The sequence below is a fragment of the Fundulus heteroclitus genome, unplaced genomic scaffold (genome assembly GCF_011125445.2).
Source record: "Fundulus heteroclitus isolate FHET01 unplaced genomic scaffold, MU-UCD_Fhet_4.1 scaffold_857, whole genome shotgun sequence".
Taxonomy (NCBI): domain Eukaryota; kingdom Metazoa; phylum Chordata; class Actinopteri; order Cyprinodontiformes; family Fundulidae; genus Fundulus; species Fundulus heteroclitus.
This window is the reverse complement of record NW_023397315.1, coordinates 22079-42695: the sequence shown is the minus strand read 5'-3', so window position 1 is coordinate 42695 and position 20617 is coordinate 22079. Positions and strand designations below refer to the sequence as shown.

General features: G+C 40.6%; 2 protein-coding genes across 2 annotated transcripts; one reads left to right on the top strand and one right to left on the bottom strand.

Annotated features, from left to right (window-relative positions):
* Positions 1 to 6: 6 nt before the first annotated feature.
* Positions 7 to 2832, bottom strand: LOC118562312 (the record flags this gene model as incomplete). The annotated part of the gene is made up of 5 exons (XM_036134589.1): positions 2611 to 2832; positions 982 to 1266; positions 748 to 856; positions 457 to 534; positions 7 to 222 (listed from the first exon to the last, which is right to left on the bottom strand). Coding segments are annotated over exons 2-5 (683 nt in total), but the record flags the coding sequence as incomplete, so codon positions are not given.
* A 3341-nt stretch (positions 2833 to 6173) lies between these two features.
* LOC118562313 (indoleamine 2,3-dioxygenase 2-like) lies at positions 6174 to 11187 on the top strand. Its single transcript, XM_036134590.1, has 10 exons — positions 6174 to 6352; positions 6946 to 7041; positions 7122 to 7241; positions 7333 to 7451; positions 7565 to 7579; positions 7669 to 7768; positions 7906 to 8023; positions 8102 to 8153; positions 10471 to 10619; positions 10702 to 11187. The coding sequence occupies exons 1-10, from the start codon at positions 6260 to 6262 to the stop codon at positions 11115 to 11117; spliced, it is 1278 nt and encodes a 425-aa protein (XP_035990483.1). The 5' UTR covers positions 6174 to 6259; the 3' UTR covers positions 11118 to 11187.
* The last annotated feature ends 9430 nt before the right edge of the window (positions 11188 to 20617 follow it).

Sequence of the window (20617 nt, the reverse complement as noted above, 5' to 3'; positions counted from 1 at the left end):
TCAGACAATTTTTCCTCCATCACTTCGACCTCCCCAACTGTCTTTAGGGGGAAACCCTCTGGGACGAAAGAAAGGGTGTCGCCATGCTGTGTCAGGGTTTGTAGCATCCTTCCATGAACTTGAATGGTTTCTTTGAGTTCCTCAAGGAGTGTCAGGATGCGAACAAACAACATACTGTCCCTTATTTGCATTTGCGGGGTTTCGGGTGGTGACGTGGTTGACCTAAGGAGGAGTAAAAGCAAAAAAAGGTGTCATTGTAGACCAGATGGATAGAGGCAAAGGAGACGTCAGCACAGACACTTTAATCAGACAATTAAACGGGCTGATTGAAAAGTACACATTCTAATCAGTTTTCTCTCGCATCACTGTGTGTCAGAATGTGATGTGAGGATGGATGGAGGCAGTGGAGGTGTCAAGGCGGACCTGAGGGAGGATGGAGGCCGAGGAGGTGTAGACCTGAGGATGGATGGAGGCAGTGGAGGTAAAGGGTTATCATCATCTTCATCCTCGCTGGACAAAATCTCTCTCCTAGACCTGTAAAATATACCAGCACAAACAGACAATTCATTAGTTACAGTTAAGTGAATTTAAGTGTTTTAAAAAAACAGTTGGGTAAAGAACACAAGAACAATATATTTTGTACAACAGGTGACACAAGTGTGCATATAATTATATAATGTAGACAGTGTTTCCATAGACTGTGTGTGGTGCTGGTGGGGCGAGACGACATAATCCAAACAGCCTTACCTCTTTTTGCGCTTCCCCCTTCCCATGTTCTCCGCAAAATCAGATCCTGTCGGTACATCTGTGTTCTGTTCAAACTCAAACAATTTTATTTGGGCTATCTCGTACGTTGCTGTCAGAGAGATACAAAAGAAAGAGTCACAATTACTTTCATTGCAGAGAACAAATTCTAACCAAATCAACGGTGAGTTAATGATGTCACATCATATCATACATTAAGACATATGGTTACACTACCTGCTTTTCTCTTGACAGACAACTTGTATGTTGCCCAGTCAGGGTGGGGGTCCTGTTGCTCTATGACCGCCTTTGCAATGTTAACTCTTGCTGGTGGCCAGTAGCATTCATCCTCCTCAGGCCCGGTAAACCATTTGGTTGGAATCACTGCCAATCCTCTATTTATAAAGTCAATAATAGCAAAAGGCAACGTGCTTAAATGCTCCTTTTCGAGCATAAGCAAATGTTCCCCCACTTTTGCCAATATTGTCCTCCTTTTTGTACTTTCTGGCATCTCCATAATTTCTATTAAAAAAAAAAAAAAAAAGAAATGTTTTAGCTTTCAGCTATGATAAACACAGGAGATAAACTCCAACAAACAAGTACAAATTTTTTGGTTAGAAAATTTGTTTCTGTGGTTAATCACTGATCTAAGTCCATGTAAAGTGAAGCTAGATTTGTTTTCTGAGTTCATCGCATCACAGAGTGACTGTTTAGGCTAATGTGTGCATTATAAGGCAGAGGTGTATTCCAGCTCTGTCTAGTGCGGCATCGTCACTTATTTTAGAGTCAAAAAATAAGCGACTCCACTTTCAGAAACAAACCCAAAGAACAGCAATCCGCAAACAGAAAAAACAAAACTCAAAGTCGTATGAAACAATCAGGCGTGGGTCACTGGAACTACCGAAAGCGTCGAGGGGGAGAGCACTGAGCTATATTATACACTGGAGTGCTGATTTTGTCGAAAAACTGAAGTCACTGGCCGCCATCTTGCTACTCCCTACTCTCACAGAATCCCATAGGATTTGGTTGCAACAACAAGCAGTTTTCTGGCTGTGTGAAAACGTTTCATAGGTAATTCTACAGTCAGTGGATGTACTAACACTATCACCTACTAGGAAATTAGGTGCTGAAATATTTGACGTGTTATTCATATATATATACACATAAATAAAATGCTAAATATTTCAGCACATGACTTTCTCAGTACTTAATAGTTTTAGAACATAACATAAAAGGATATGGCGTTTGACATTTTAAAAGTTTTAAAAAAACCCGAACATGAGAAAATCCTCGTTATTCGATGCTGTAGCGCACATATTCCCCTAGTTACTGGAGGAAAATAGGGACTACCAATATGGCGGCTGGTGGCTTCATATAGCTCAGTGGGGGAGGGGGGCCAAAGAGCACAGCGAGGGAAAAAAGATCACCAACTCCCATTAACGCGCGTTAAAAAAGGTCGGCGTTATGGTCTACTCACGGATCTTTTAACTTTCAGTCAGATACCGTCTGCCAAATAAAATAAATACACACTAAACAGCCCAAGCAGCTAAGGTCTATCAGTGTAAGTCCAGCTCTGATTCCCTTAAGGCGCTAGAATCTGCCGCAGAGCCGAGGCTCCTCGAGGAGCTCTCATAGTTAGCGTGGCCAGGCCCTCACCCACGTTGCGGTCGTGGTCACCTAAAACTGTGGCTTTATTTGTTGCTGCTGTTATTACTCTCAAACCCGTAGCATTCTCTAAACGATGGGAATGTTAGCATGTTGTTGAAAGTTGACGAAGCTCGGTGCCTGCAGCCTAGCTAGCTCCTGCACTCTTTATAGTTACTTTCCGAAAAACAGTATTTATTATATGTAGAGGCATAGTCTTACCTGTATGTCGTCCAAAAGATACCGTCTCCGCTGCAACGATAAAAATAACGTCCTTCCAATGGCGCTGAACCAGGGTTAAATAGGCTATGTGCACAGGAAGGACGGCGCCTGCTAACTTCCGGCTAAGCGTGGTGTTGGAACCCACTTCCGGTTGAAACGGAACTGTTTTGTCAGAGAGACAACTGGACTGGATGATCCTGGACGATCCAAGCTTTAGTTCTGTTTCAGACCATTTTCATCTTTGTTTAGTTAGCTTGGGGGCTTTTGAACATACTAATTTAGTTGTGAAATTATTAATGTGAACATTTTAAACGTTCCCCTGTCTCGTGTTCACTGCCCCCTAGTGACTAATTTGAGAATTGTAGTAATGTATTTTTCCCCTTCTAAAGTTTGCTAATAAAGGCCACAGATGAAACACTAAATACCTTTGTCTTACGTTTGCAAGACATCTTAGCAAAACATGTTTTTTTAAAAAGCTCTTAAAAGCTACTTAATCCACAGCGTGGTGGTATGATGTTAAAACAGAATTAACTAAATAGGACAAAAGAAAAGTGTACAAAATCATTACTAAGCTATACATAAAATAACAAAGTACATACTTTTTTTTTTTTGTTTGACATCAATTCCAGTGTATTAATATGAAAGTAAAATTCTCCTGTGTGAAAACAATAAAGGAAGAGACATAAAAAACTTTATGAGTATGAAATACTGATTAGGGCTGGTTTATTATGAAACATATTGATCTGTCATCTCATTAAAATTTTGAGATATACATTTTCAGCCGCTTTACTGAAAGGGGGGTTTTGAAGTGATTTAAATTTAAATGATTTAAATAATTTATATTATCTCAATAGGCTGGATTCATGTTAGTGTGCGTTTAAAGACTTTTACTTTTTAAAAATAAATAAATAAAATAGCATAAAAAAAGGAGACCTTTCCCAGTGGTTATTGTTGAAACATATAACATGTCAGATTTGACCATTTTGAATTTGTAAACGGTGCCCAACTGGAGCCCACCTATTGCCCATGCTTGGTTTAGCCCATCTACTGCCCTTGTGTTGCCCACATGGGTTCCAGCAACAGAGCCCACTCTGAGCCCATGCCCAGGTGAAGCCCATCTAGCCCAAGTGAGGCCCATACTTTGCAACGCATTTTTACATTGATACTGCCCAATGGTGCAGTGAGTAGCACTGTTGCCATGCAGCAAGAAGGTCCTGGGTTCAAACCCTACCCTTACCCTGGGTCTTTTCTGCAATTAATTCATCTCTAAATTCTTCACTAGTTTAGCTTTTCTCAATTTTGTAAGAAAACAGCCAGCATGTTAGGCAAAATTAGGCATTTTTGGGATTCTGTTTATCATCCAGTTCATATCAATTTTTTTTTCCTGTCCATGGTGGAAGGTATAATAACTCACTTTAGGAATTCCTGCCCTCTGCATCTGCTGGTAGTTCCTTTGTCCTCTCTGAGAAAGGCATCCATTTTGTTATTACACATATGAGGTCACAAACGGTCATTTTAGTTGGCCATCATGCAGGACTGTTGAAATTAAGTTGGTGATCGGCCTTTGATCCCTTCTGACCAGGCAGCCAGCCAGCACTGCTGTGGGCAAGGAGCAACGTTTGGTCCACCATTGGGGGGGGGGGGGGGGGGGGGGGGGGGGGGGGGAGGTAAGCTCTCTGCCAATTTAGTTATTTAGTGCATCATTTAATTTTCCTATTTGAATCATTAACTTTCCTATTTTTTTGCTTTTCTCTAAACCTTTTCTTTTCCACGTCAGTGAATTCATCTTTCAAATTCAGTAGAAAATATTTTACAAAAGCACACATACCGATATTACAAAATTTTCTGGGTGTATTTATTTACATGGTGCACTATGATTTGGTTGGGAAAATTTAAAATACATGATTCAACAAATACAGCCATTAGTAATTAGAGTAGAGTGGACTAAAACTAAAAATGTTTACATGGATAATTTATAGGTCTGTTGTTACCTGGCCATCTGTTTCTCCTTTCTTTGCTACTTTCTGCTCTCTCTCTCTTTCTCTTACTCTCCTCCGTTGATCATTTCAATCTGGTATAATAACCGTTTAGTTCATCTTCAAATTTTTCACAAAGAGGGAAAGCTTTGTGGGAAAAAAAAGGGCAACAGTGATGTAATCCCCCGCCACAAATACCCACTCACCCTCAGCGTTGCAGGCCGAACCACCCTGAGAAACAGGTGCACCCCCAAACTCCCTGTTGACCTAACAGACAGGAGATGTACCTGTTTTTGAGAAATCTGGTTCTGCTTCCGTGTTCTGTTATTATATTTTATCTCCTGAGCACCACATATATTTTACCTGAGCAGCTAAATGAACTTCAAAACAAGTTGCAGTCAATCTCATCTTAATGACCAGACCAACAACAACAAAACACACTATATATATATATATATATATATATATATATATATATATATATATATATAAATATAAATATATATATATATATATATATATATATATATATATATATATATATCACAGCGGCTGTCCTCTGATACTTATCAATGTCGGGTTGGTTGGCCATTGCCATTTTGTCTGTTTGTATCTGGAGGTCACAACAGGATCTTAGCTCTGCCATTCTCCACCACCTTGGGAGGTGACTCCCATTTTGACCTGGAGGTCTCCAGTCTGTATTGTGAACAGATGTTTCTGTACACTATACCAGACACTTGGTTATGATGTTCCATGTATTCCTTCCCTGCTAGTACCTTACACCCTGCTGGGAGATGCTGGATGGTTTCTGGGGCCTCTTTGTATAGTCTGCTCCTGAGATCTTGCATTGTAGATCTGAGCCTCTATTGCTCTGGTGCTCATGGCCTGCTCCTGTGCTGCCATGATCAGTGCTTCTGTGCTGTCCTTCAGTCCAGCTCTCTCTAGCCATTGGTAGGATTTGGTCATATCAGCCACTTCAGCTATCTGTCGGTGGTACATCCCATGCAGAGGTTTTTCCGCCCATGATGGTTCCTTCAGTTCTTTCTCTTTCAGCTTCCAATGTTTGAGACATTCACTGAGCGCTTCATCCCTTAGAGCCATCTGCTTGATATATTCTAGGAGCTTAGATGTTTCATCTCCAATGGTGGCGCTGATGCTCACTAGGCCTCTGCCTACTTCTTTACACTTACTATATAGCCTGTGGATGCTGGATTTGGGGTGGAATCCACCATGCATGGTGAGTAGCTTCTGTGTCTTAACATCAGTGGTCTGTATTTCCTCCTTTGGCCAACTTATTACCCCAGCAGGGTCCCAATTACTGGCAAGGCATAGCTGTTGATTGCCCGGACCTTTTTTTTTTATTCCCAAATAATATTCCTGCCTTTAATGCCCCTTCCATCCCTATTGGCCAGTTGGTTGTTAAATATGAAATCTGGAGGATTAGATCTGATGTGAGTTCATGGAACTTTCACTAAATGATTCACAAAATGAAGCCACCTATTGATTCACAACACTTTACTCAGAATTGAGCAACAGACAGGAACATCAGGGACAACTGTTGTGTAAGCAGTCCCTGTACATGACAACAGCATGTGCCAGAGTCCAGTCCAGTCAGGTTGGAGTCTCCCGCCCCATTGAGACAGTCAGAGGCTCATTCCTGTCTTATCTTCACTATGGCTTCGGCTGAGACAGAGCGCAGAGCTCCCTTCTCGCTGGACTCCTACTATGTTTCAGAGAAACTGGGCTTTGTGCTTCCAGACCCTCTGGTAGGTGGAACTGCTCCTCTGAAATATGCCTTTTAATCATTATCCAGACAGTCTTGAGTGAAATGCTAGATCTCAATGATGGAGTGCACTTCAGAACAGGAATAATTTAAAAAAGGTACCTTGTGTCTGATTTAATTGCATGCGTAGAAACAAAAACAGTGCTCTTATATTTTTATGTAACAAAATTGTGAAGCTTAACAAGTATTGAATGAAATATTGAATGAAACTGACATATAGTAAGTATTAAGTATTTACTTATGTATTTTAGTACATAAGTATTTTGCTCATGTATATATATATATATATATATATATATATATATATATATATATATATATATATATATATATATATATATATATATATATATATATGCTCTTTTCTTCCAATAAGCAGCACATGTGTTTATTTTCCTATCACGCACATTCTTCTCCAAACTCACTTTACTTGCAAGAAAACAACAGAGGTTTTAAAATAAAAAATGTAATTTTTTTTATTGCTTCGCCACTTGCACACATTTTGGCAAAGTAATTTCACCATTGCGATTAATATTTCTTTCCATTTGTTCCAATACTGAAACTTCCTATTTGCAGCAAAATCTTCCACCGTATTACCAGCCATGGATGGATATTGGCCTGTGTGTGCCAGAGCTCGTTCACAGTCATGACCTGCGCTCCCGTATTAACGAGGTAAAAGGTGACAATAAACCGACCTGCAGAGTTCACTGCTGATTATTCTCAGATTACTCAGAGCTGTAATGCTTGTCCAGATGCCTCTGCTGAGCACAGAGTTTCTCCAGAACCACAGAGAGCTTCGGCTTGCCCACCTGGTCCTTAGCATGATCACCATGGGCTATGTGTGGCAGGAAGGTGAAAACAACACTGTTGAGGTGATCCGATTTGCATTTGCCTCTTTCACTTCACGCTCCTGTGACCAGCTTGTGCGTGAGGTTGTCCTTTCTGTAACAATCTCCTTTAAAGATGCTCCCAAGAAGCCTCGCTGTTCCTTACTGGGAGGTGTCACGGCGCCTAGGGCTTCCCCCAATTCTCACCCATGCAGATGCAGTATTGGCTAACTGGAGGAAGAAAGATCCAGAGGGGTAAGGAAGAAATGTCCTGCAGATATTTTTAATTACATCCCACAATAAATAAATGAAATGTAAAAATATATCTCCCTGCTTTTTCATACACTTCTTCCAATCTCACACGCCAGACCTTTTGACATGAAGTGAGTATTTCTCATTTCATTTTGCTCATGCTTCACTGTAATATTTTTTCCATTTCTAAATGTCTCTCTGCTTGACTTGTGTTGCACAGAAACCTGGAGTTGCTGGTCAGACTCCCTGGTGGTGACAGTGTCAAAGGGTTCTTCCTGGTCACTCTGCTGGTGGAGCTTGCTGCAGTGCCTGCAATAAGGGTGAACATGTATCACAAATACCTTACCTCCAATGACACATTAAAAACACTGTTGTAATTGATCGACTTACTGAAGACTATAAAAACAGTCTCTAAAGTGACAAAGTTTCAGACAAAGCGATTGTAAAACTGTTACAGAGCATTCCCGCAGTCATCAATGGTGTCAGATGTGGTGACACAGAGGTCGTGGCTAAAGCACTGGATAACATCAGCCAGTCTATACAGGACATGAATGATGCACTTAAACTAATGCACGGTGAGACACAGATATGTTATAAAAAGATTATAGTTGATCTTAAAGATAAGTAACTTGACGAATGTTGTTTTCCCTCAGTGTATGTGGACCCTTCAGTCTTCTACGGCATTATGAGGATCTACCTGTCAGGGTACAGAAATCAACACTAGTAATTTCCCTCTCTTGGAACCTTTATAATGCTTTACAAACAGCTTCATACATGGTTTTCATGTTTTTTTTTATAAATACAAATCTGAAAAGTGTGATGTACGTTTGTATTAGGCCGTCCAGAGTTAATATTTTGTAGGAGTGCTTTCTTAATGCCATTAGGCCTCTAAGCCTTTTCAGATGCATCTTCACCAAATTTACACATCAGAAGATTTACACTTTTGCCCTTTTTTATGTGGATTAGTTCAGTCAGATTGGATAGAGAGTGTCTTTGAACAGCAACCGTCAAGTCTTGCCACAGATTCTCAGGCAGGTGTGGCTCTGGACCGTGATTGGCCCGTTCTAACGTATGAATATGGTTTGATGTAAAAACCTTCTCATTTTAACTTTTAACTTTGTATGTTTTTTTTTAAATTAACCAGCTGATGTAATACCTGGACCAGAAAACTTGATATTCAACTCTGACACGGTGTTGCGTGTCAAATGGTTTATTGTAAAACACGAGATGGTTACAGGAAAAACAGGCAAGTGATGACAGCACAAGTTGGTGAAGGCTGATGGCAGAGTGACCAGGTGAAGATAACCGAGACAGACTGATCAGGTGATGGTGGCAGAATAAAGTGAGCAGGCTGGAGATAACAATCCAATGTGCTTGGCAGAATCCATAAGCCAGAGACAGTCCAGGTAGTGACCAGGGCGAGCACACTGGGAGAACACATGCAGGCAGTGAGAAGAGATAATGTGGAGGAGAAAGATTGTAGGAGGCAGGTTTAAATAGGTAGTTACAGGTGAGCTGGCTTGATGATAATTGGTAGTAGCAGGTGCTTTTGATTATGGTGAGTGAAGCTGGGACTAGGGAGGGATCAGCCAATCAGGCCAAAAATAACACAAAGACCAGAATTCATGACAGAACACCCTCCTCAAGTGTGGATTCTAGACACCCAAAAAACACACACACAAAAAAAACACAAGACAAGCCAAAAAAGGTGGTCTAAAGTCCAAAAACAACCCGGAAAGGACAGGTGGAGGGACAGGCCATGCAAGCGTCCAAAAAACAGCCCAAATAGGGCGAGCCAAAAGTTCAGATGAGCAACCCAGAGGTCGCACCAGACGTAGCAGGCGTGACCCCCAAAAACTGACCATTCATCAGACACCGCCTCCCACGCTGTGATTGTTCCGGTCTGTTTTGGGAATGGAGCATTACCAGACTGATTTACACTTCATATAATTCAGTCTGCCTGGCCAAGCTAGCTCTGAGATGTCCCCAAGATTCTCAATGACTTGGACCTGTACAACCTGCTGAATTGCTGTGTTTTGTCCATTGTGGACACATTGACCCCTAGTGGTTGATTTAAGGACAACTGGTGATGATGGGCTGCAATAAAATGCCCCTAAGGCATTCCTGTAAGCTTCCTCCAGTTCTCTAACCTTCTCCTCCTATATAGGTGAATAATTTTGGAGCAACGGCCCTCTTAACCTTTTAATAAAGGAAGGAAAGGATCATATTTTATCCTTCAAATTTATTGTAGGTGGCATCAGAAGAGTAGGTGGAGGAAGTGCTGGATGGCTTGGTGGTAGGAAATGAGGCCGATGCTGCAGGAATGGGTGGAGGTGAGCAAGTAGCCACTGGAAGCATGAGCGCATGCAGGAAAGAGACAGTCTGGCTAAGAATGATTGTGGAAGGCAGGTTTAAATGGTAGAGTCACAGGTGAACTGGCTTGATGATAATTGGTGGCAGCAGGTGACACTGATTATGGTGAGTGAAGCAGGAAGCCAAACTTCCACTTCAGTCTCAAATCTTTTAAACTGGTTTTCTTGAAAGACTGCCCTGTATTTACATCCATCCACCTTCCAGCACACTCTGACCGGTTTCCCTGTCCCTCCTGAACAAAAGCCTCCCCACAGCATGATTTTGCAGATTTTACTGTTTACATTGTCAACCTTGAATTTTACTGCTGGGTGATTATATTGTTTCGGTATTATATTCGGTAGTGCTTTATAAATAGATAAATATATGCCAATGATGATGATGATGAGGAGGAAGAGGAGGGGGAGGAGGAGGAGACCCAAATGTAGTACAACGCACCCCTTTTCAGATTGTTATTTATAAAAAAATAAAATTGGGAAACCATGGATGTTCATCCATCTGCGTCACAGTTGTCTGCTACTGCTGGTCTGTTAAATTCTATAGAAAACTATCAAATCTTGTGCTTATAACATGACAAAATGCTAAAAGTTTCAACAAGTATGAATACCTTTGCCAGGCGCGGTTAATGATAAATTAGTATATACATTCCCAGGTGGAAGGACAACCCTTGCATGCCAAATGGGCTTGTTTACGAAGGTGTCCAGACAGAACCGATACACTGTTCTGGAGGAAGTGCTGCACAAAGTAGTCTGCTGCACTGCTTTGACGAACTACTTGGAGTCAAACATGAAGAAGACAGTCGTAAGATAACTGAACATTTGAACACTGAATAACTAATAATAGGTTCAGAAATGACAGCTGATCATGATGTCTTATTTTTCAGGAGCCTTTCTAACTCGCATGAGGAACTACATGCCGCCTGCCCACAGGAAACTGATCCAGGACATCTCTCTGCAGCCATCCCTGAGGGGTTTTGTCCAGCGGCAGGCCAACGAGGACCTGAACAGGGCCTTTGATGTCTGCGTGTCAAAACTGCTGGCCTTGCGCAGCTACCACATCAATGTCGTCAGCCGCTTCATCACCGTACCTGCTGCTCGAGCCCAACAGCTGCGCAGGAACAGCCAAAATTCAGAGGAGGAAATGGTCAGCAGAGGCCCCACATCACTGGAGGAGAGGGGCACTGGGGGCTCAGGCATCATGACCTTCCTCAAAACTGTGAGAGACAAGACAAAAGATGTCCTCCTGGCCGAGACAAGCAAAAAAACTGTTGATGAGAACGGTCATCAAATGAATCAATGAGTAAAATCTGCACCAGTTAGTGTGAAAAGACAATTTTATATCTTAATAAAATTGCTAAAATGAAAAAGAGACACGTGAATTACATTTGCTTTATTCAACATTGTTTACTTTGTAAACAATTCCTAACCTAAAAGACAAGCGGGATACCAATCATTCAGTCCAAACCCTAATTCTAACCATTTCTACTGCTTCCCATTTACTTTAACCACTAACTCCATCTTTATTTTGCCCTGGAGTGACTGGAGAAAGCATCAGACCCATTTGCCCACACAACATTAAGCCATTATACGACAGAAGTCATTTATTTTGGTTAAATTGGGTTGAGGAATTCAGCTCAAATGTATTTGATAAATAGCTAAGACGTTTTGCTGCCAGATCACGGACTTAACCTCGCTGAACTTTGTTTGATGGATAAGAGGACACCCTTAAAAATATGTCAAATGTGAAGAAAAAAATGCTTGAGAAAAGATGAAGAACTTTGGTATTGTTTCAGACTCCTGAGACATTAATTAGTACAGCCAACATTGTTATCAGCTGTTTTATTTTCTTTTGAAAAATAGAGATAAAAGCACTTTGAATATTTTTTTTGAAGACAACTTTGACAACTTTTCTCAAACGTTACACCAACATTCAAAATTCACATTTCAAGGAAAGTTGTATCTCACTAGGTAATTCTAAAACCTTCCTTTTTCTTTAGAGCTGGACTTGCTGGTTTGGTTTGGATGACTGCTGTTTCATAAACCACGTGTACTTGAGCTTATATGGCCACTGATGGCCGAGCATTCTCCATCAGGATGTTCTGCTTCCAAAAGGACTGCTGTTCATTGTGATATTCTTTTTTTTTTTTTGTTAAAGTTGAACAGTCCTTTTGGTCATAAGTGGTTCTCGCCTTGAAACTGAGGCATTTTTTTGCCCAGGATCTTTCTCATTGATGAATCATAAACATTGAACTTAACTGAGGCAAGCAAAGCCTGGAGTGCTTTAGATGTGGCTGTTTTTTTTGCGGCCTCCTAGAGGGGTCGCCAGTGTGCTTTTGGAGCAATTGTTGATCACCCAATAATAATCCTGGGAAGGTTCACTACTATTCTGTGTTTTCTCAATTTGTGGATATGGGTGGTCACTGGAGTCCCAAACACTTGGCTTTGTAACCTTTTCCGGAATGACAGATGTCAGTGGCTTTATTTCATATCTGTTTTTGACTTTCTTTATATCTGGGCATACTTTGTTGCTTTTTGAAATCTTTTAGCCTACTTCATGTTGTCAGACAGATACTATTCAAGTGATTGTATAGGTCGTCAGTAGGTCGTTTGCTCTGTTTCTTATGTTTAAATGATTTTGACTATCTGAAACATATACGAGTAACAACAAAGAAAAGAGAGAGGAAATTCGCAAATACCTTCCCACAGCCAGCATTGTATACATGACAGCGGTGTTGCAATAAAAACAAGAGGTGTCCACTGGATCAGTGCAGTCTTTTTTGCAAAAACTATCATTTTGACAGTTTTTGGTGAATGAGAGGTTCAATTGTCATTTAAAGTAGATTTAAGACTTAATATGAAATGAAATGGCTTGATCTTAGATCCTTAGAGAGGTTGGGTTATTTTTTACCCTTAAATACAAGTGATGACAATCTGCAGACTACAGGAGGGTTGAAGAAAGATAGAGGGAAACATGGCATACTGCAATACCTGAAAACGTCATGGTGGGGCACTGAAGGGCAACACAATGAAGGGGAGAGGGAGGACATCACAGTTTTGCTTTGAAGTCTGAATTAGACAGACAGAATTATCTAATTGCATACAAGGGTGTGCTTCCTGCTTCTGACTTGTCAGATTGACAATTATGAAACAATAATACGTTATTTCATCTCAGGTGTATAGAGTTATACCGAAACCCACACCAACCGCCCGCACCAAACCAGCAACAGGCTGAAACATAACCTGTCCATGACAGAAAATAATCATCCTTTTGTTGAATCGTAACTCCACAGAAGGGCCCCGCGACAGGGTGGTCATGTTGTAGCACAATGAACAATGCAGAGCAGGGATTCATCACCCATCAGAGTGGTTACCTCAGATCTCCTGTCTTCCTCCTCCAGCCCTCATGTGCTTCGCTGTGCTTCCTGGAGTGAGCATGTGGAAAACCCAGAGCAATGAAGGGATGGATTGTGCCATGTACGAATAATCCTCACCTTCACCGGCTTATCGCCATCTGTGTTTTATTATTTCCCCTAACCTGAGGGATCTCCCTTATCTCCCGGTGTCTCTTTTTACATGCTGGCCGGTAAAAGCGACGAACCAAGGCAAGAGGAGACAATTACACATGTTGTGATTCTACCATCACTGGAGGCTTCAACCCTCTTGTTTGGGAGACATTTAAGCCCTTTTATTTCCACGCTCTTGTTGTCTTCATTGGACGCGACAAAGAGGCCAGAGACGAGGAGGTGAAAGGTGAACAGAAACAGCACAGGGATGAGAAGGGCTGGGTGGCGGGGAGGAAAAACAGTGAGTTCACATGATGGTGATCTGATTAGAGCCGTCTTTCACAGCCAAAGCAAATAATCCCTTTCCTTATTGCCATGTATGTGGAGGACTCCCTGACAACCCAGCTGTAAACACAGGCCATCTCTAAGGATGCCTTCATTGTGTAGTCGGGGCTGGGCCTGCACGGATACTGAAGTTTCACCCTGTCACGTGGCTGGTTTCACTGTAAGACATGACACATCCATACTCATGCACACACCTGGTCCATAAACACTCCTACTGGCACAAAATTGTTTGGCTAGGCCAACGTTTTGTCCAAAATGTCCTCAAAGGGTTTTACCAACCAAATCCTATCATGAATTAGCTCAACAAACTAAACACATGATCTCCCCCAGCAAAGGGCATCTGGAGTAACTTTTGTTTTCATGAAATTCACTCAAACATCCACGTTCCGTCTGTCAGAGCCCCCAGGGTTACAGCTTACAGGTTATAGAGGATTGTCCTTGGGGTAAGACAATCGGATATCTGTGCCTTGGTGGTTAACCACAGGATATCCTGGATTCTGTTATTTCAGAATTTAATTTATGATTCTGCTGCTTACATCAAGCCAAGAAAAGCCAGGATCTCTTCTTGCACCGTCACTGGCAGCAGGGAGGGACTGATCTCTCTTGGCGTGTAGCTGGGGTGTAGCCGGGAATTAAGGACTACATGTCCAGCACAGTAGGAGACAGGGTGTTTCTTCAACTTTCCACTCATCTTGAGTTTGCTATCTTTGTCAGACATCGATGTCTACACACCCACAGATCACATACATTTTCATTATCTGCTAATTGGTCACACCCCTCAGTTACACCGGGTCACGTTTGAGCTGTTTTTTCCAGGGCTCAGTCACCAGAAAGGTAAAACCTGGTGGTAATTTCATGAGGTACTAAATCCCACCAATGCATCTGACATATCATTAATTGATATCAACTAATATCAATATCAAAATAATAGAGCTGTCATCATAAGGTAGCATCTCAAGTTGACTTAATTTTATTTGTGAGCTAAAGAGCATAATCTTTGCCTATTTTTTCAAACTATTCCATTGATGTTGAAGCCTGATTAGTTTTACCATATATACATATATATATAATATATATATATATATATATATATATATATATATATATATATATATATATATATGTGCAATTGCTGTGGCCTTGAGTGAGTCTAACAGATTAGCTTTGTCTTGGAGAGCTGCAATCCATCCAGGCCGTTGTCAGGACTGGGTCCATCCTCTTTAAAGGGATAGTTCAGGAATTTTTAAGTGAAGTTTTCTTAAAAAGATAACCAGTTAATGTCTTTTATGCAGCACTGAAACTTTATTAGCGCCTTCATTGAGTATGAATCCAGATTAATTGGTCCTGGATGCTGCTGCTAACGGCTTGTCCGAGAGGGCTCAAGATCAAAGTCAACCTCCACGGTCTTAAAACAGCTTGAATTTTTTTTTTTTTAACCTTTAAACCTTTGTACACGTTAGAAAGATAGATTCAAAGTCAAAGTCGCATCCCTTCATTCACAAATAAAGCCCCATGACTGGTTTCGGGAGAAAGAACATGGCTTGAATGGGAGGCAGTGCAACTACTGGGTCTTTTGGAACAATTAAAGCACAAAAAAAGCAAATATTAAGGTATGTTAATTATAGGTGCTTAATATAAGATTCTAAAATTCTGTGTCTTGCCTTATGTAAACGTAGAGGTGATCAAGCATTAGCCATTGGCAGACACTGCCTCTACATGTCCACACTGCTCCGAGCATAGCAGAATTTAAGTGTCTTTTGAAAGCTCATCACCTTTCCCTGGCCTTTGACTGATTGAGTATTATACACTAACATTTAAAAAAAAAATCTTTAGTCTCCCATGTTTTATTTGTCTTTATTACAGTTTTTTTTTATTTTATGATTGTTGGCATAACTGTGAAGCACATTGGTTGACTGTTGCTGTTTTTAAAGTGACAGTCTGTAACTAATTTGGCTTTTTACTAGCAAAAATCAAATATTGCTTTCATGAATATATATTCTGCCAAAGTCTAATAATGATCACAGCAAAAATGAAAGTGTTCTCATAGCTTAGAATGAGCAGTTTATAAATTCATAAGTGGCAGTGTCCAAGTGGAAGACTTGCAACTCACTGAATTTTCCGGCAACTTTAGAAAAACAAGCCCAAAGTTGCTTATAGTAAGTTGACGTGTCAAAAACCATCTCACACGATAACCGTAGCTATTAGCTACTAGCAGTAACTTGAAACCAAATGCATGGAAGAGATATTTATGAACATTGTCACATTTATGACACTCTGTGGCTTCTATAGTACTTATTACGTGCTTAACGGCGAGGTTATTTGTAATTCATTTAGCGCACTACTAGATGTTAATTCATCTTACAAACTGGGGCTTTAAGAGTGCTGCACAAGCAAATTTGATGCTGATGTTATAAGCCGGAGCGGCCAGAGAAAGACAAGAAGGATAAATGTGGTTTATGATAATATTTATCGCCACATTAATAGTTTTTTTTTTCCTTCATACATTTTTTTTCATTCACTGTTAACCAAACAATATTCGACCCGAACTTGGAACACCACTTCAGGCGGACACACCTGCATAAGAACACTGCACCACAGCAAAACGTATGATACATTCATTTCACTGCAGCTCAATTGCATGCAATCTAAACACCTAAAGTGACACAGCGAACAGGATCGGGTTGTCAGGTTTTAAGATTAACAACAACCTGGAATGTCTGTTTATTCAGGGAAGTGACCCAAAACACAACACGGGACATACAAGACAAAGAAATTTTAAAAATAGTTAGTCCGCCTTCACATGTACTAAGAAGAAACACAATCCAGACTAACAAGGAAACAAATCCTACAAGAAGGACAGCAGGTAAACAATGATAAACTGTAGTGTCTAATAAGGCCACTCCATGTGACAGCAAATCCTGCAAAGCGTCGAGTGTGGCCCTGTGACGTCGAACCCCACGTCCAGCCAGTCCCACTTCAATCTTTGCTCTCCTAAAATTGTGTGGCCCACGGTCGCGTACACCGAGCATGTGAAGCCAAACAAACACCTGGCTACCCACAGGAAACTGCCACCTGCCGACAGCGCTGCCAACTTTCCTTTTATTGAGACTTTGACAAGGAAAAGTGCGACACCTTGTGTTACCACCTGTTACACTGACACTGACATATAAAAAAATACTTACGGTAAAGGGTACAAACTTTTACTTCAGCTTTCCTCCCGTGAAGTGGATAAACAACACCAGCAATGGCACAGAGGCTTCTTTCTGGGATTGATTATCTGCTTCACTGGAAGTAAGGTAAAAAAAAAAACTTTTTGTCACATTACTACATGTTCTTCTATGTGGCATTAAAGATCAACAAACTGAATCAATTAAAAATATTGCTTCAGTTGTCTTCCGTTAACCCTGCCTGCAAGATGAATTCTCGCGGTATTTGTACGATCAGAAACACACAAGGATCCATCTTGCACCGCTCTGGCTGCAACCGTTTCTGTCCGAAACCAGAATCGGTTCGGGCCAATCACGTTGCAGTATTGTGGTTTAAGGCGGGATATACTGGTGCGACGCAAGCAATAGCTGACGAGCCCACAGCCGAACCAACATAAACATGGTAGCGCAGGAGAACGCACGCGTAGCTGCTGCTATCACATCTGCTTTGTAAGTATCCGCAATTTCATCTTTGAAAGAAGAACAGCAAGAAGTGCCTTGACTGGCTTACCTAGTTGTGGTTTCTCATGACACTTTCGGCTTAAATTTTCATTTGTTACCGTGATTGGCTAAAATCTTCCTTCGGTAGGCGGGCACTAGGTGTTGCTTCACCCAATCAGCTCAGAGAGTTCTGTTGAAATTCCCTCCTTTCCCCAAATAAATTAGAAGAGAGCAGACTGAGATTGATAATGTGCAGAACTAGAGTGTTAGACATCATCAATTTGGCTGTTAGTCTTCCATGATCCAAGCACATAAAACCCACAAAACACATTTAGTTTATGCTTTTATTGAACAGAACTCCCCATAAGTTGCATTGACTCCATTTTAAGTTGTTGCGTCTGCTTTCCCACAAACAATGGCTTGTATGTTGCAGAAGGGCCAAGTCTTCTTGTGTGAAACACAGGAAAAAAGAACATAGTCAAGTATTTTCTGTTCAGACTAACTGCCTGATATAAAAGCAAATTGGTGGAATAAGCAAGAATATTACTGGGATTTAATTATGTGCTAACTTATTGACTTTCACAATGCTTTCATTTTCTATTGGGTGGTTACTTTAACCAGAAATAATCTACTTATTGGGTGTCTGTTTAATGCAAACATTAATGTGGCTTAAAGGTTCCAGAGAAAGCATTAACACAACTCCTATTACATTTTTGAGAATATAGTTGTTTTAGGTGAATAAAGGTTTGTTTTGGACTTGGCTTCTCTAGCCATTAGCTTCAGGCTTTCTGGGTTCAACAAATCCACATTTACTTAATGTTGACACACAAACAGTTTTCTAGGTCTGGCAACATATTAGCTGCTTCTTACATTTTGACAGAACTTTTAATTAAACATCCTGAACAATCCTCGTTTCGCTAACCTATAGGTTGTCTTCCTCCAGCCAAAGGCTTCTTCCTATTTACTATTCAAAGTTCTGCCTAAACCCGTGATCACTTCCAAACGGGTGAATCACCTTTCCTCCATCAGATGGGGGTCCAGAAACAGCTCTTTAAACGCAAAGCAAAACCTCAACATTTTCTCTGTTGTGGGAGTTCAAACACACATTTATGCCTAATAGTCACAGTTAGTCACGCCTCATGTCTCAGCTACACTGTGCTTTTTATGTTTTTCCATGCGTTTTTTTAACACGAGTATCGGTTAGTGCATCGTGTGAGGAATCTGTTTATAACAAGTGAAAAGCCTTTGATGCATTCATCTCGCGATGACTTTTTCACTTCCTCTCCCTGACTCAACAGAAGAGATCAAAAAAGGGAGAAATGAAGTGGTTCGCAGCCGGTTTGAAAGGCTGCTTTTCAGGTGTTGAATTACTGATGCTCCAGTGTGACGGTGATAAGAAGATCCAAGCCAGATGACCTCACAGACGAGATAAGAAAGAACAAATAACAATGCAGTCAGGACAACACACGTCTCTGCCCATCATGTTGATAATACGTGATGCTGTATCTTATCACAAATGGACTTTTCTGATTCACATCTGTGCTCCTTCTATCTACATCCTATGGGTTTGATGAAGTTAGCTGATTTACCGGGTTACATGAAGCACCTTCAGAGAAAAGAAGGGCTAAGGGAATCTGATGAAGATGTATGTGATTTGAGTAATGTTTTAAGTTCGGGGGGGAAGACCAGAGTGGTGAGAAGAACAAAACATTGATGCGATAGTCTGTCCCAAGTCAGACCTAACCTTTATTTTTTCCTAATCTGTGTTAACCCTAACCCGGATGTGACAGCATCACGCCGTCTGTCCGAGTGTTTGCCACATTCTTTTTAAGACAAGCATCTTGGAAAGTATAAACATACCATTAACTGGAGGGTAATACAAGCAGTAATAATCAGTTGTTTGTTGATTTCTAAGTCAGCATATTATTCTTAAAATATTATTTCATCAAAAATAATATGTACTTCCTCCTGTGTGATAAGATGCTTTTTATTTGTCATTATACATACAAGGTAAATAAAATGAAATTTCGTGGCCCAGATGCTAAACACTATTCCATCGTGCCATCAACTTGTTGTGAACTCGTTGTCTGAACACATTGTTGTTCTTAAGTTATTTGAAAGTTAGTTTTAAAATTCCTCAAAACAAACCATGTCCCTCAAACATACATAATCACAATGAACTGTGATACCACTGCGTCATTTATTGGTTTCAGCCTCATGTTGTAGGAGGTCGTGAGTCAACATTTATTCCGTATTACTTTCAGTTTGTCTGTTCCTTTTTCCATAGTTTATTAGTGTTGCATATTCTTTTCATTTTACTTTGTAGTCTAGTTAAAAGGTTTGTTGACTAAAGTAAATTAACTGGCAGTTTAAATATTTTGTAAATACATCCTTGTATTTTGGGTAAAACGTTTGTGTTTATTCTGCATATGTGATTAATACTTGATTAATGAGAACGGCAGTACACAAAGTCACTCTTTTATCCAGTGTTGTATAACACCACACCTCACCAGGCAGGCATCCATAAAAGAATAATTGACATTACTAAATTTTTACTATTAATTGTCTATCATTTCCTGAAAATCCGGTCTTGCCCCATCTTTAATCTATTGCTCAAGTCAACTGAATTAAATTGTATTTATATAGCACCAATTCATGAAACATGTCATCTCAAGGCACTTTACAAAGTCAAATTAATCAAATATACAGATTGGGTCAGATTATACAGATTGGTCAAAAATGTCCTATATAAGGGAACCAAGTTGATTGCTATCAAAGTCCCGACAAGCAGCATTCACTCCTGAAGGAGCGTAGAGCTACAGGGAGAGTCGTCTGCATTGTACATGGCTTTGCAGCAATCCCTCATACTGAGCAAGCATGAAGCGACAGTGGAAAGAAAAACTCCCCATTTAACGGGAAGGAAAACCTCCAGCAGAACCGGGCTCGGTATGAACAGTCATCTGCCTCGACCGACTGGGGGTTAGAGAAGGCAGAGCAGAGACACAACAAGAGAGACAAAAAACACAGAAGCACACACTGATCTAGTAATCTGTTCTACATTAGATGGTAGTAGGTGATCTGTCTTCCCTGGATGATGTCACAGCTTCTGTCAGAATCATCAGACAGAAAGAGAAAGGGTTCAGATATTTGTAGCCTGAAAGAGAAGTTGTTCCCCAATCAATGTTTGTCCTGTTTGTCCTGTCAGAATTTGATTAACACGCAGTGCCCATCTTAGAATGTTTGGCAATACAAGCAAAAATGGAAAATATAACAAAAGATCCACTAGAAGCTAATAAAAAAGCAAA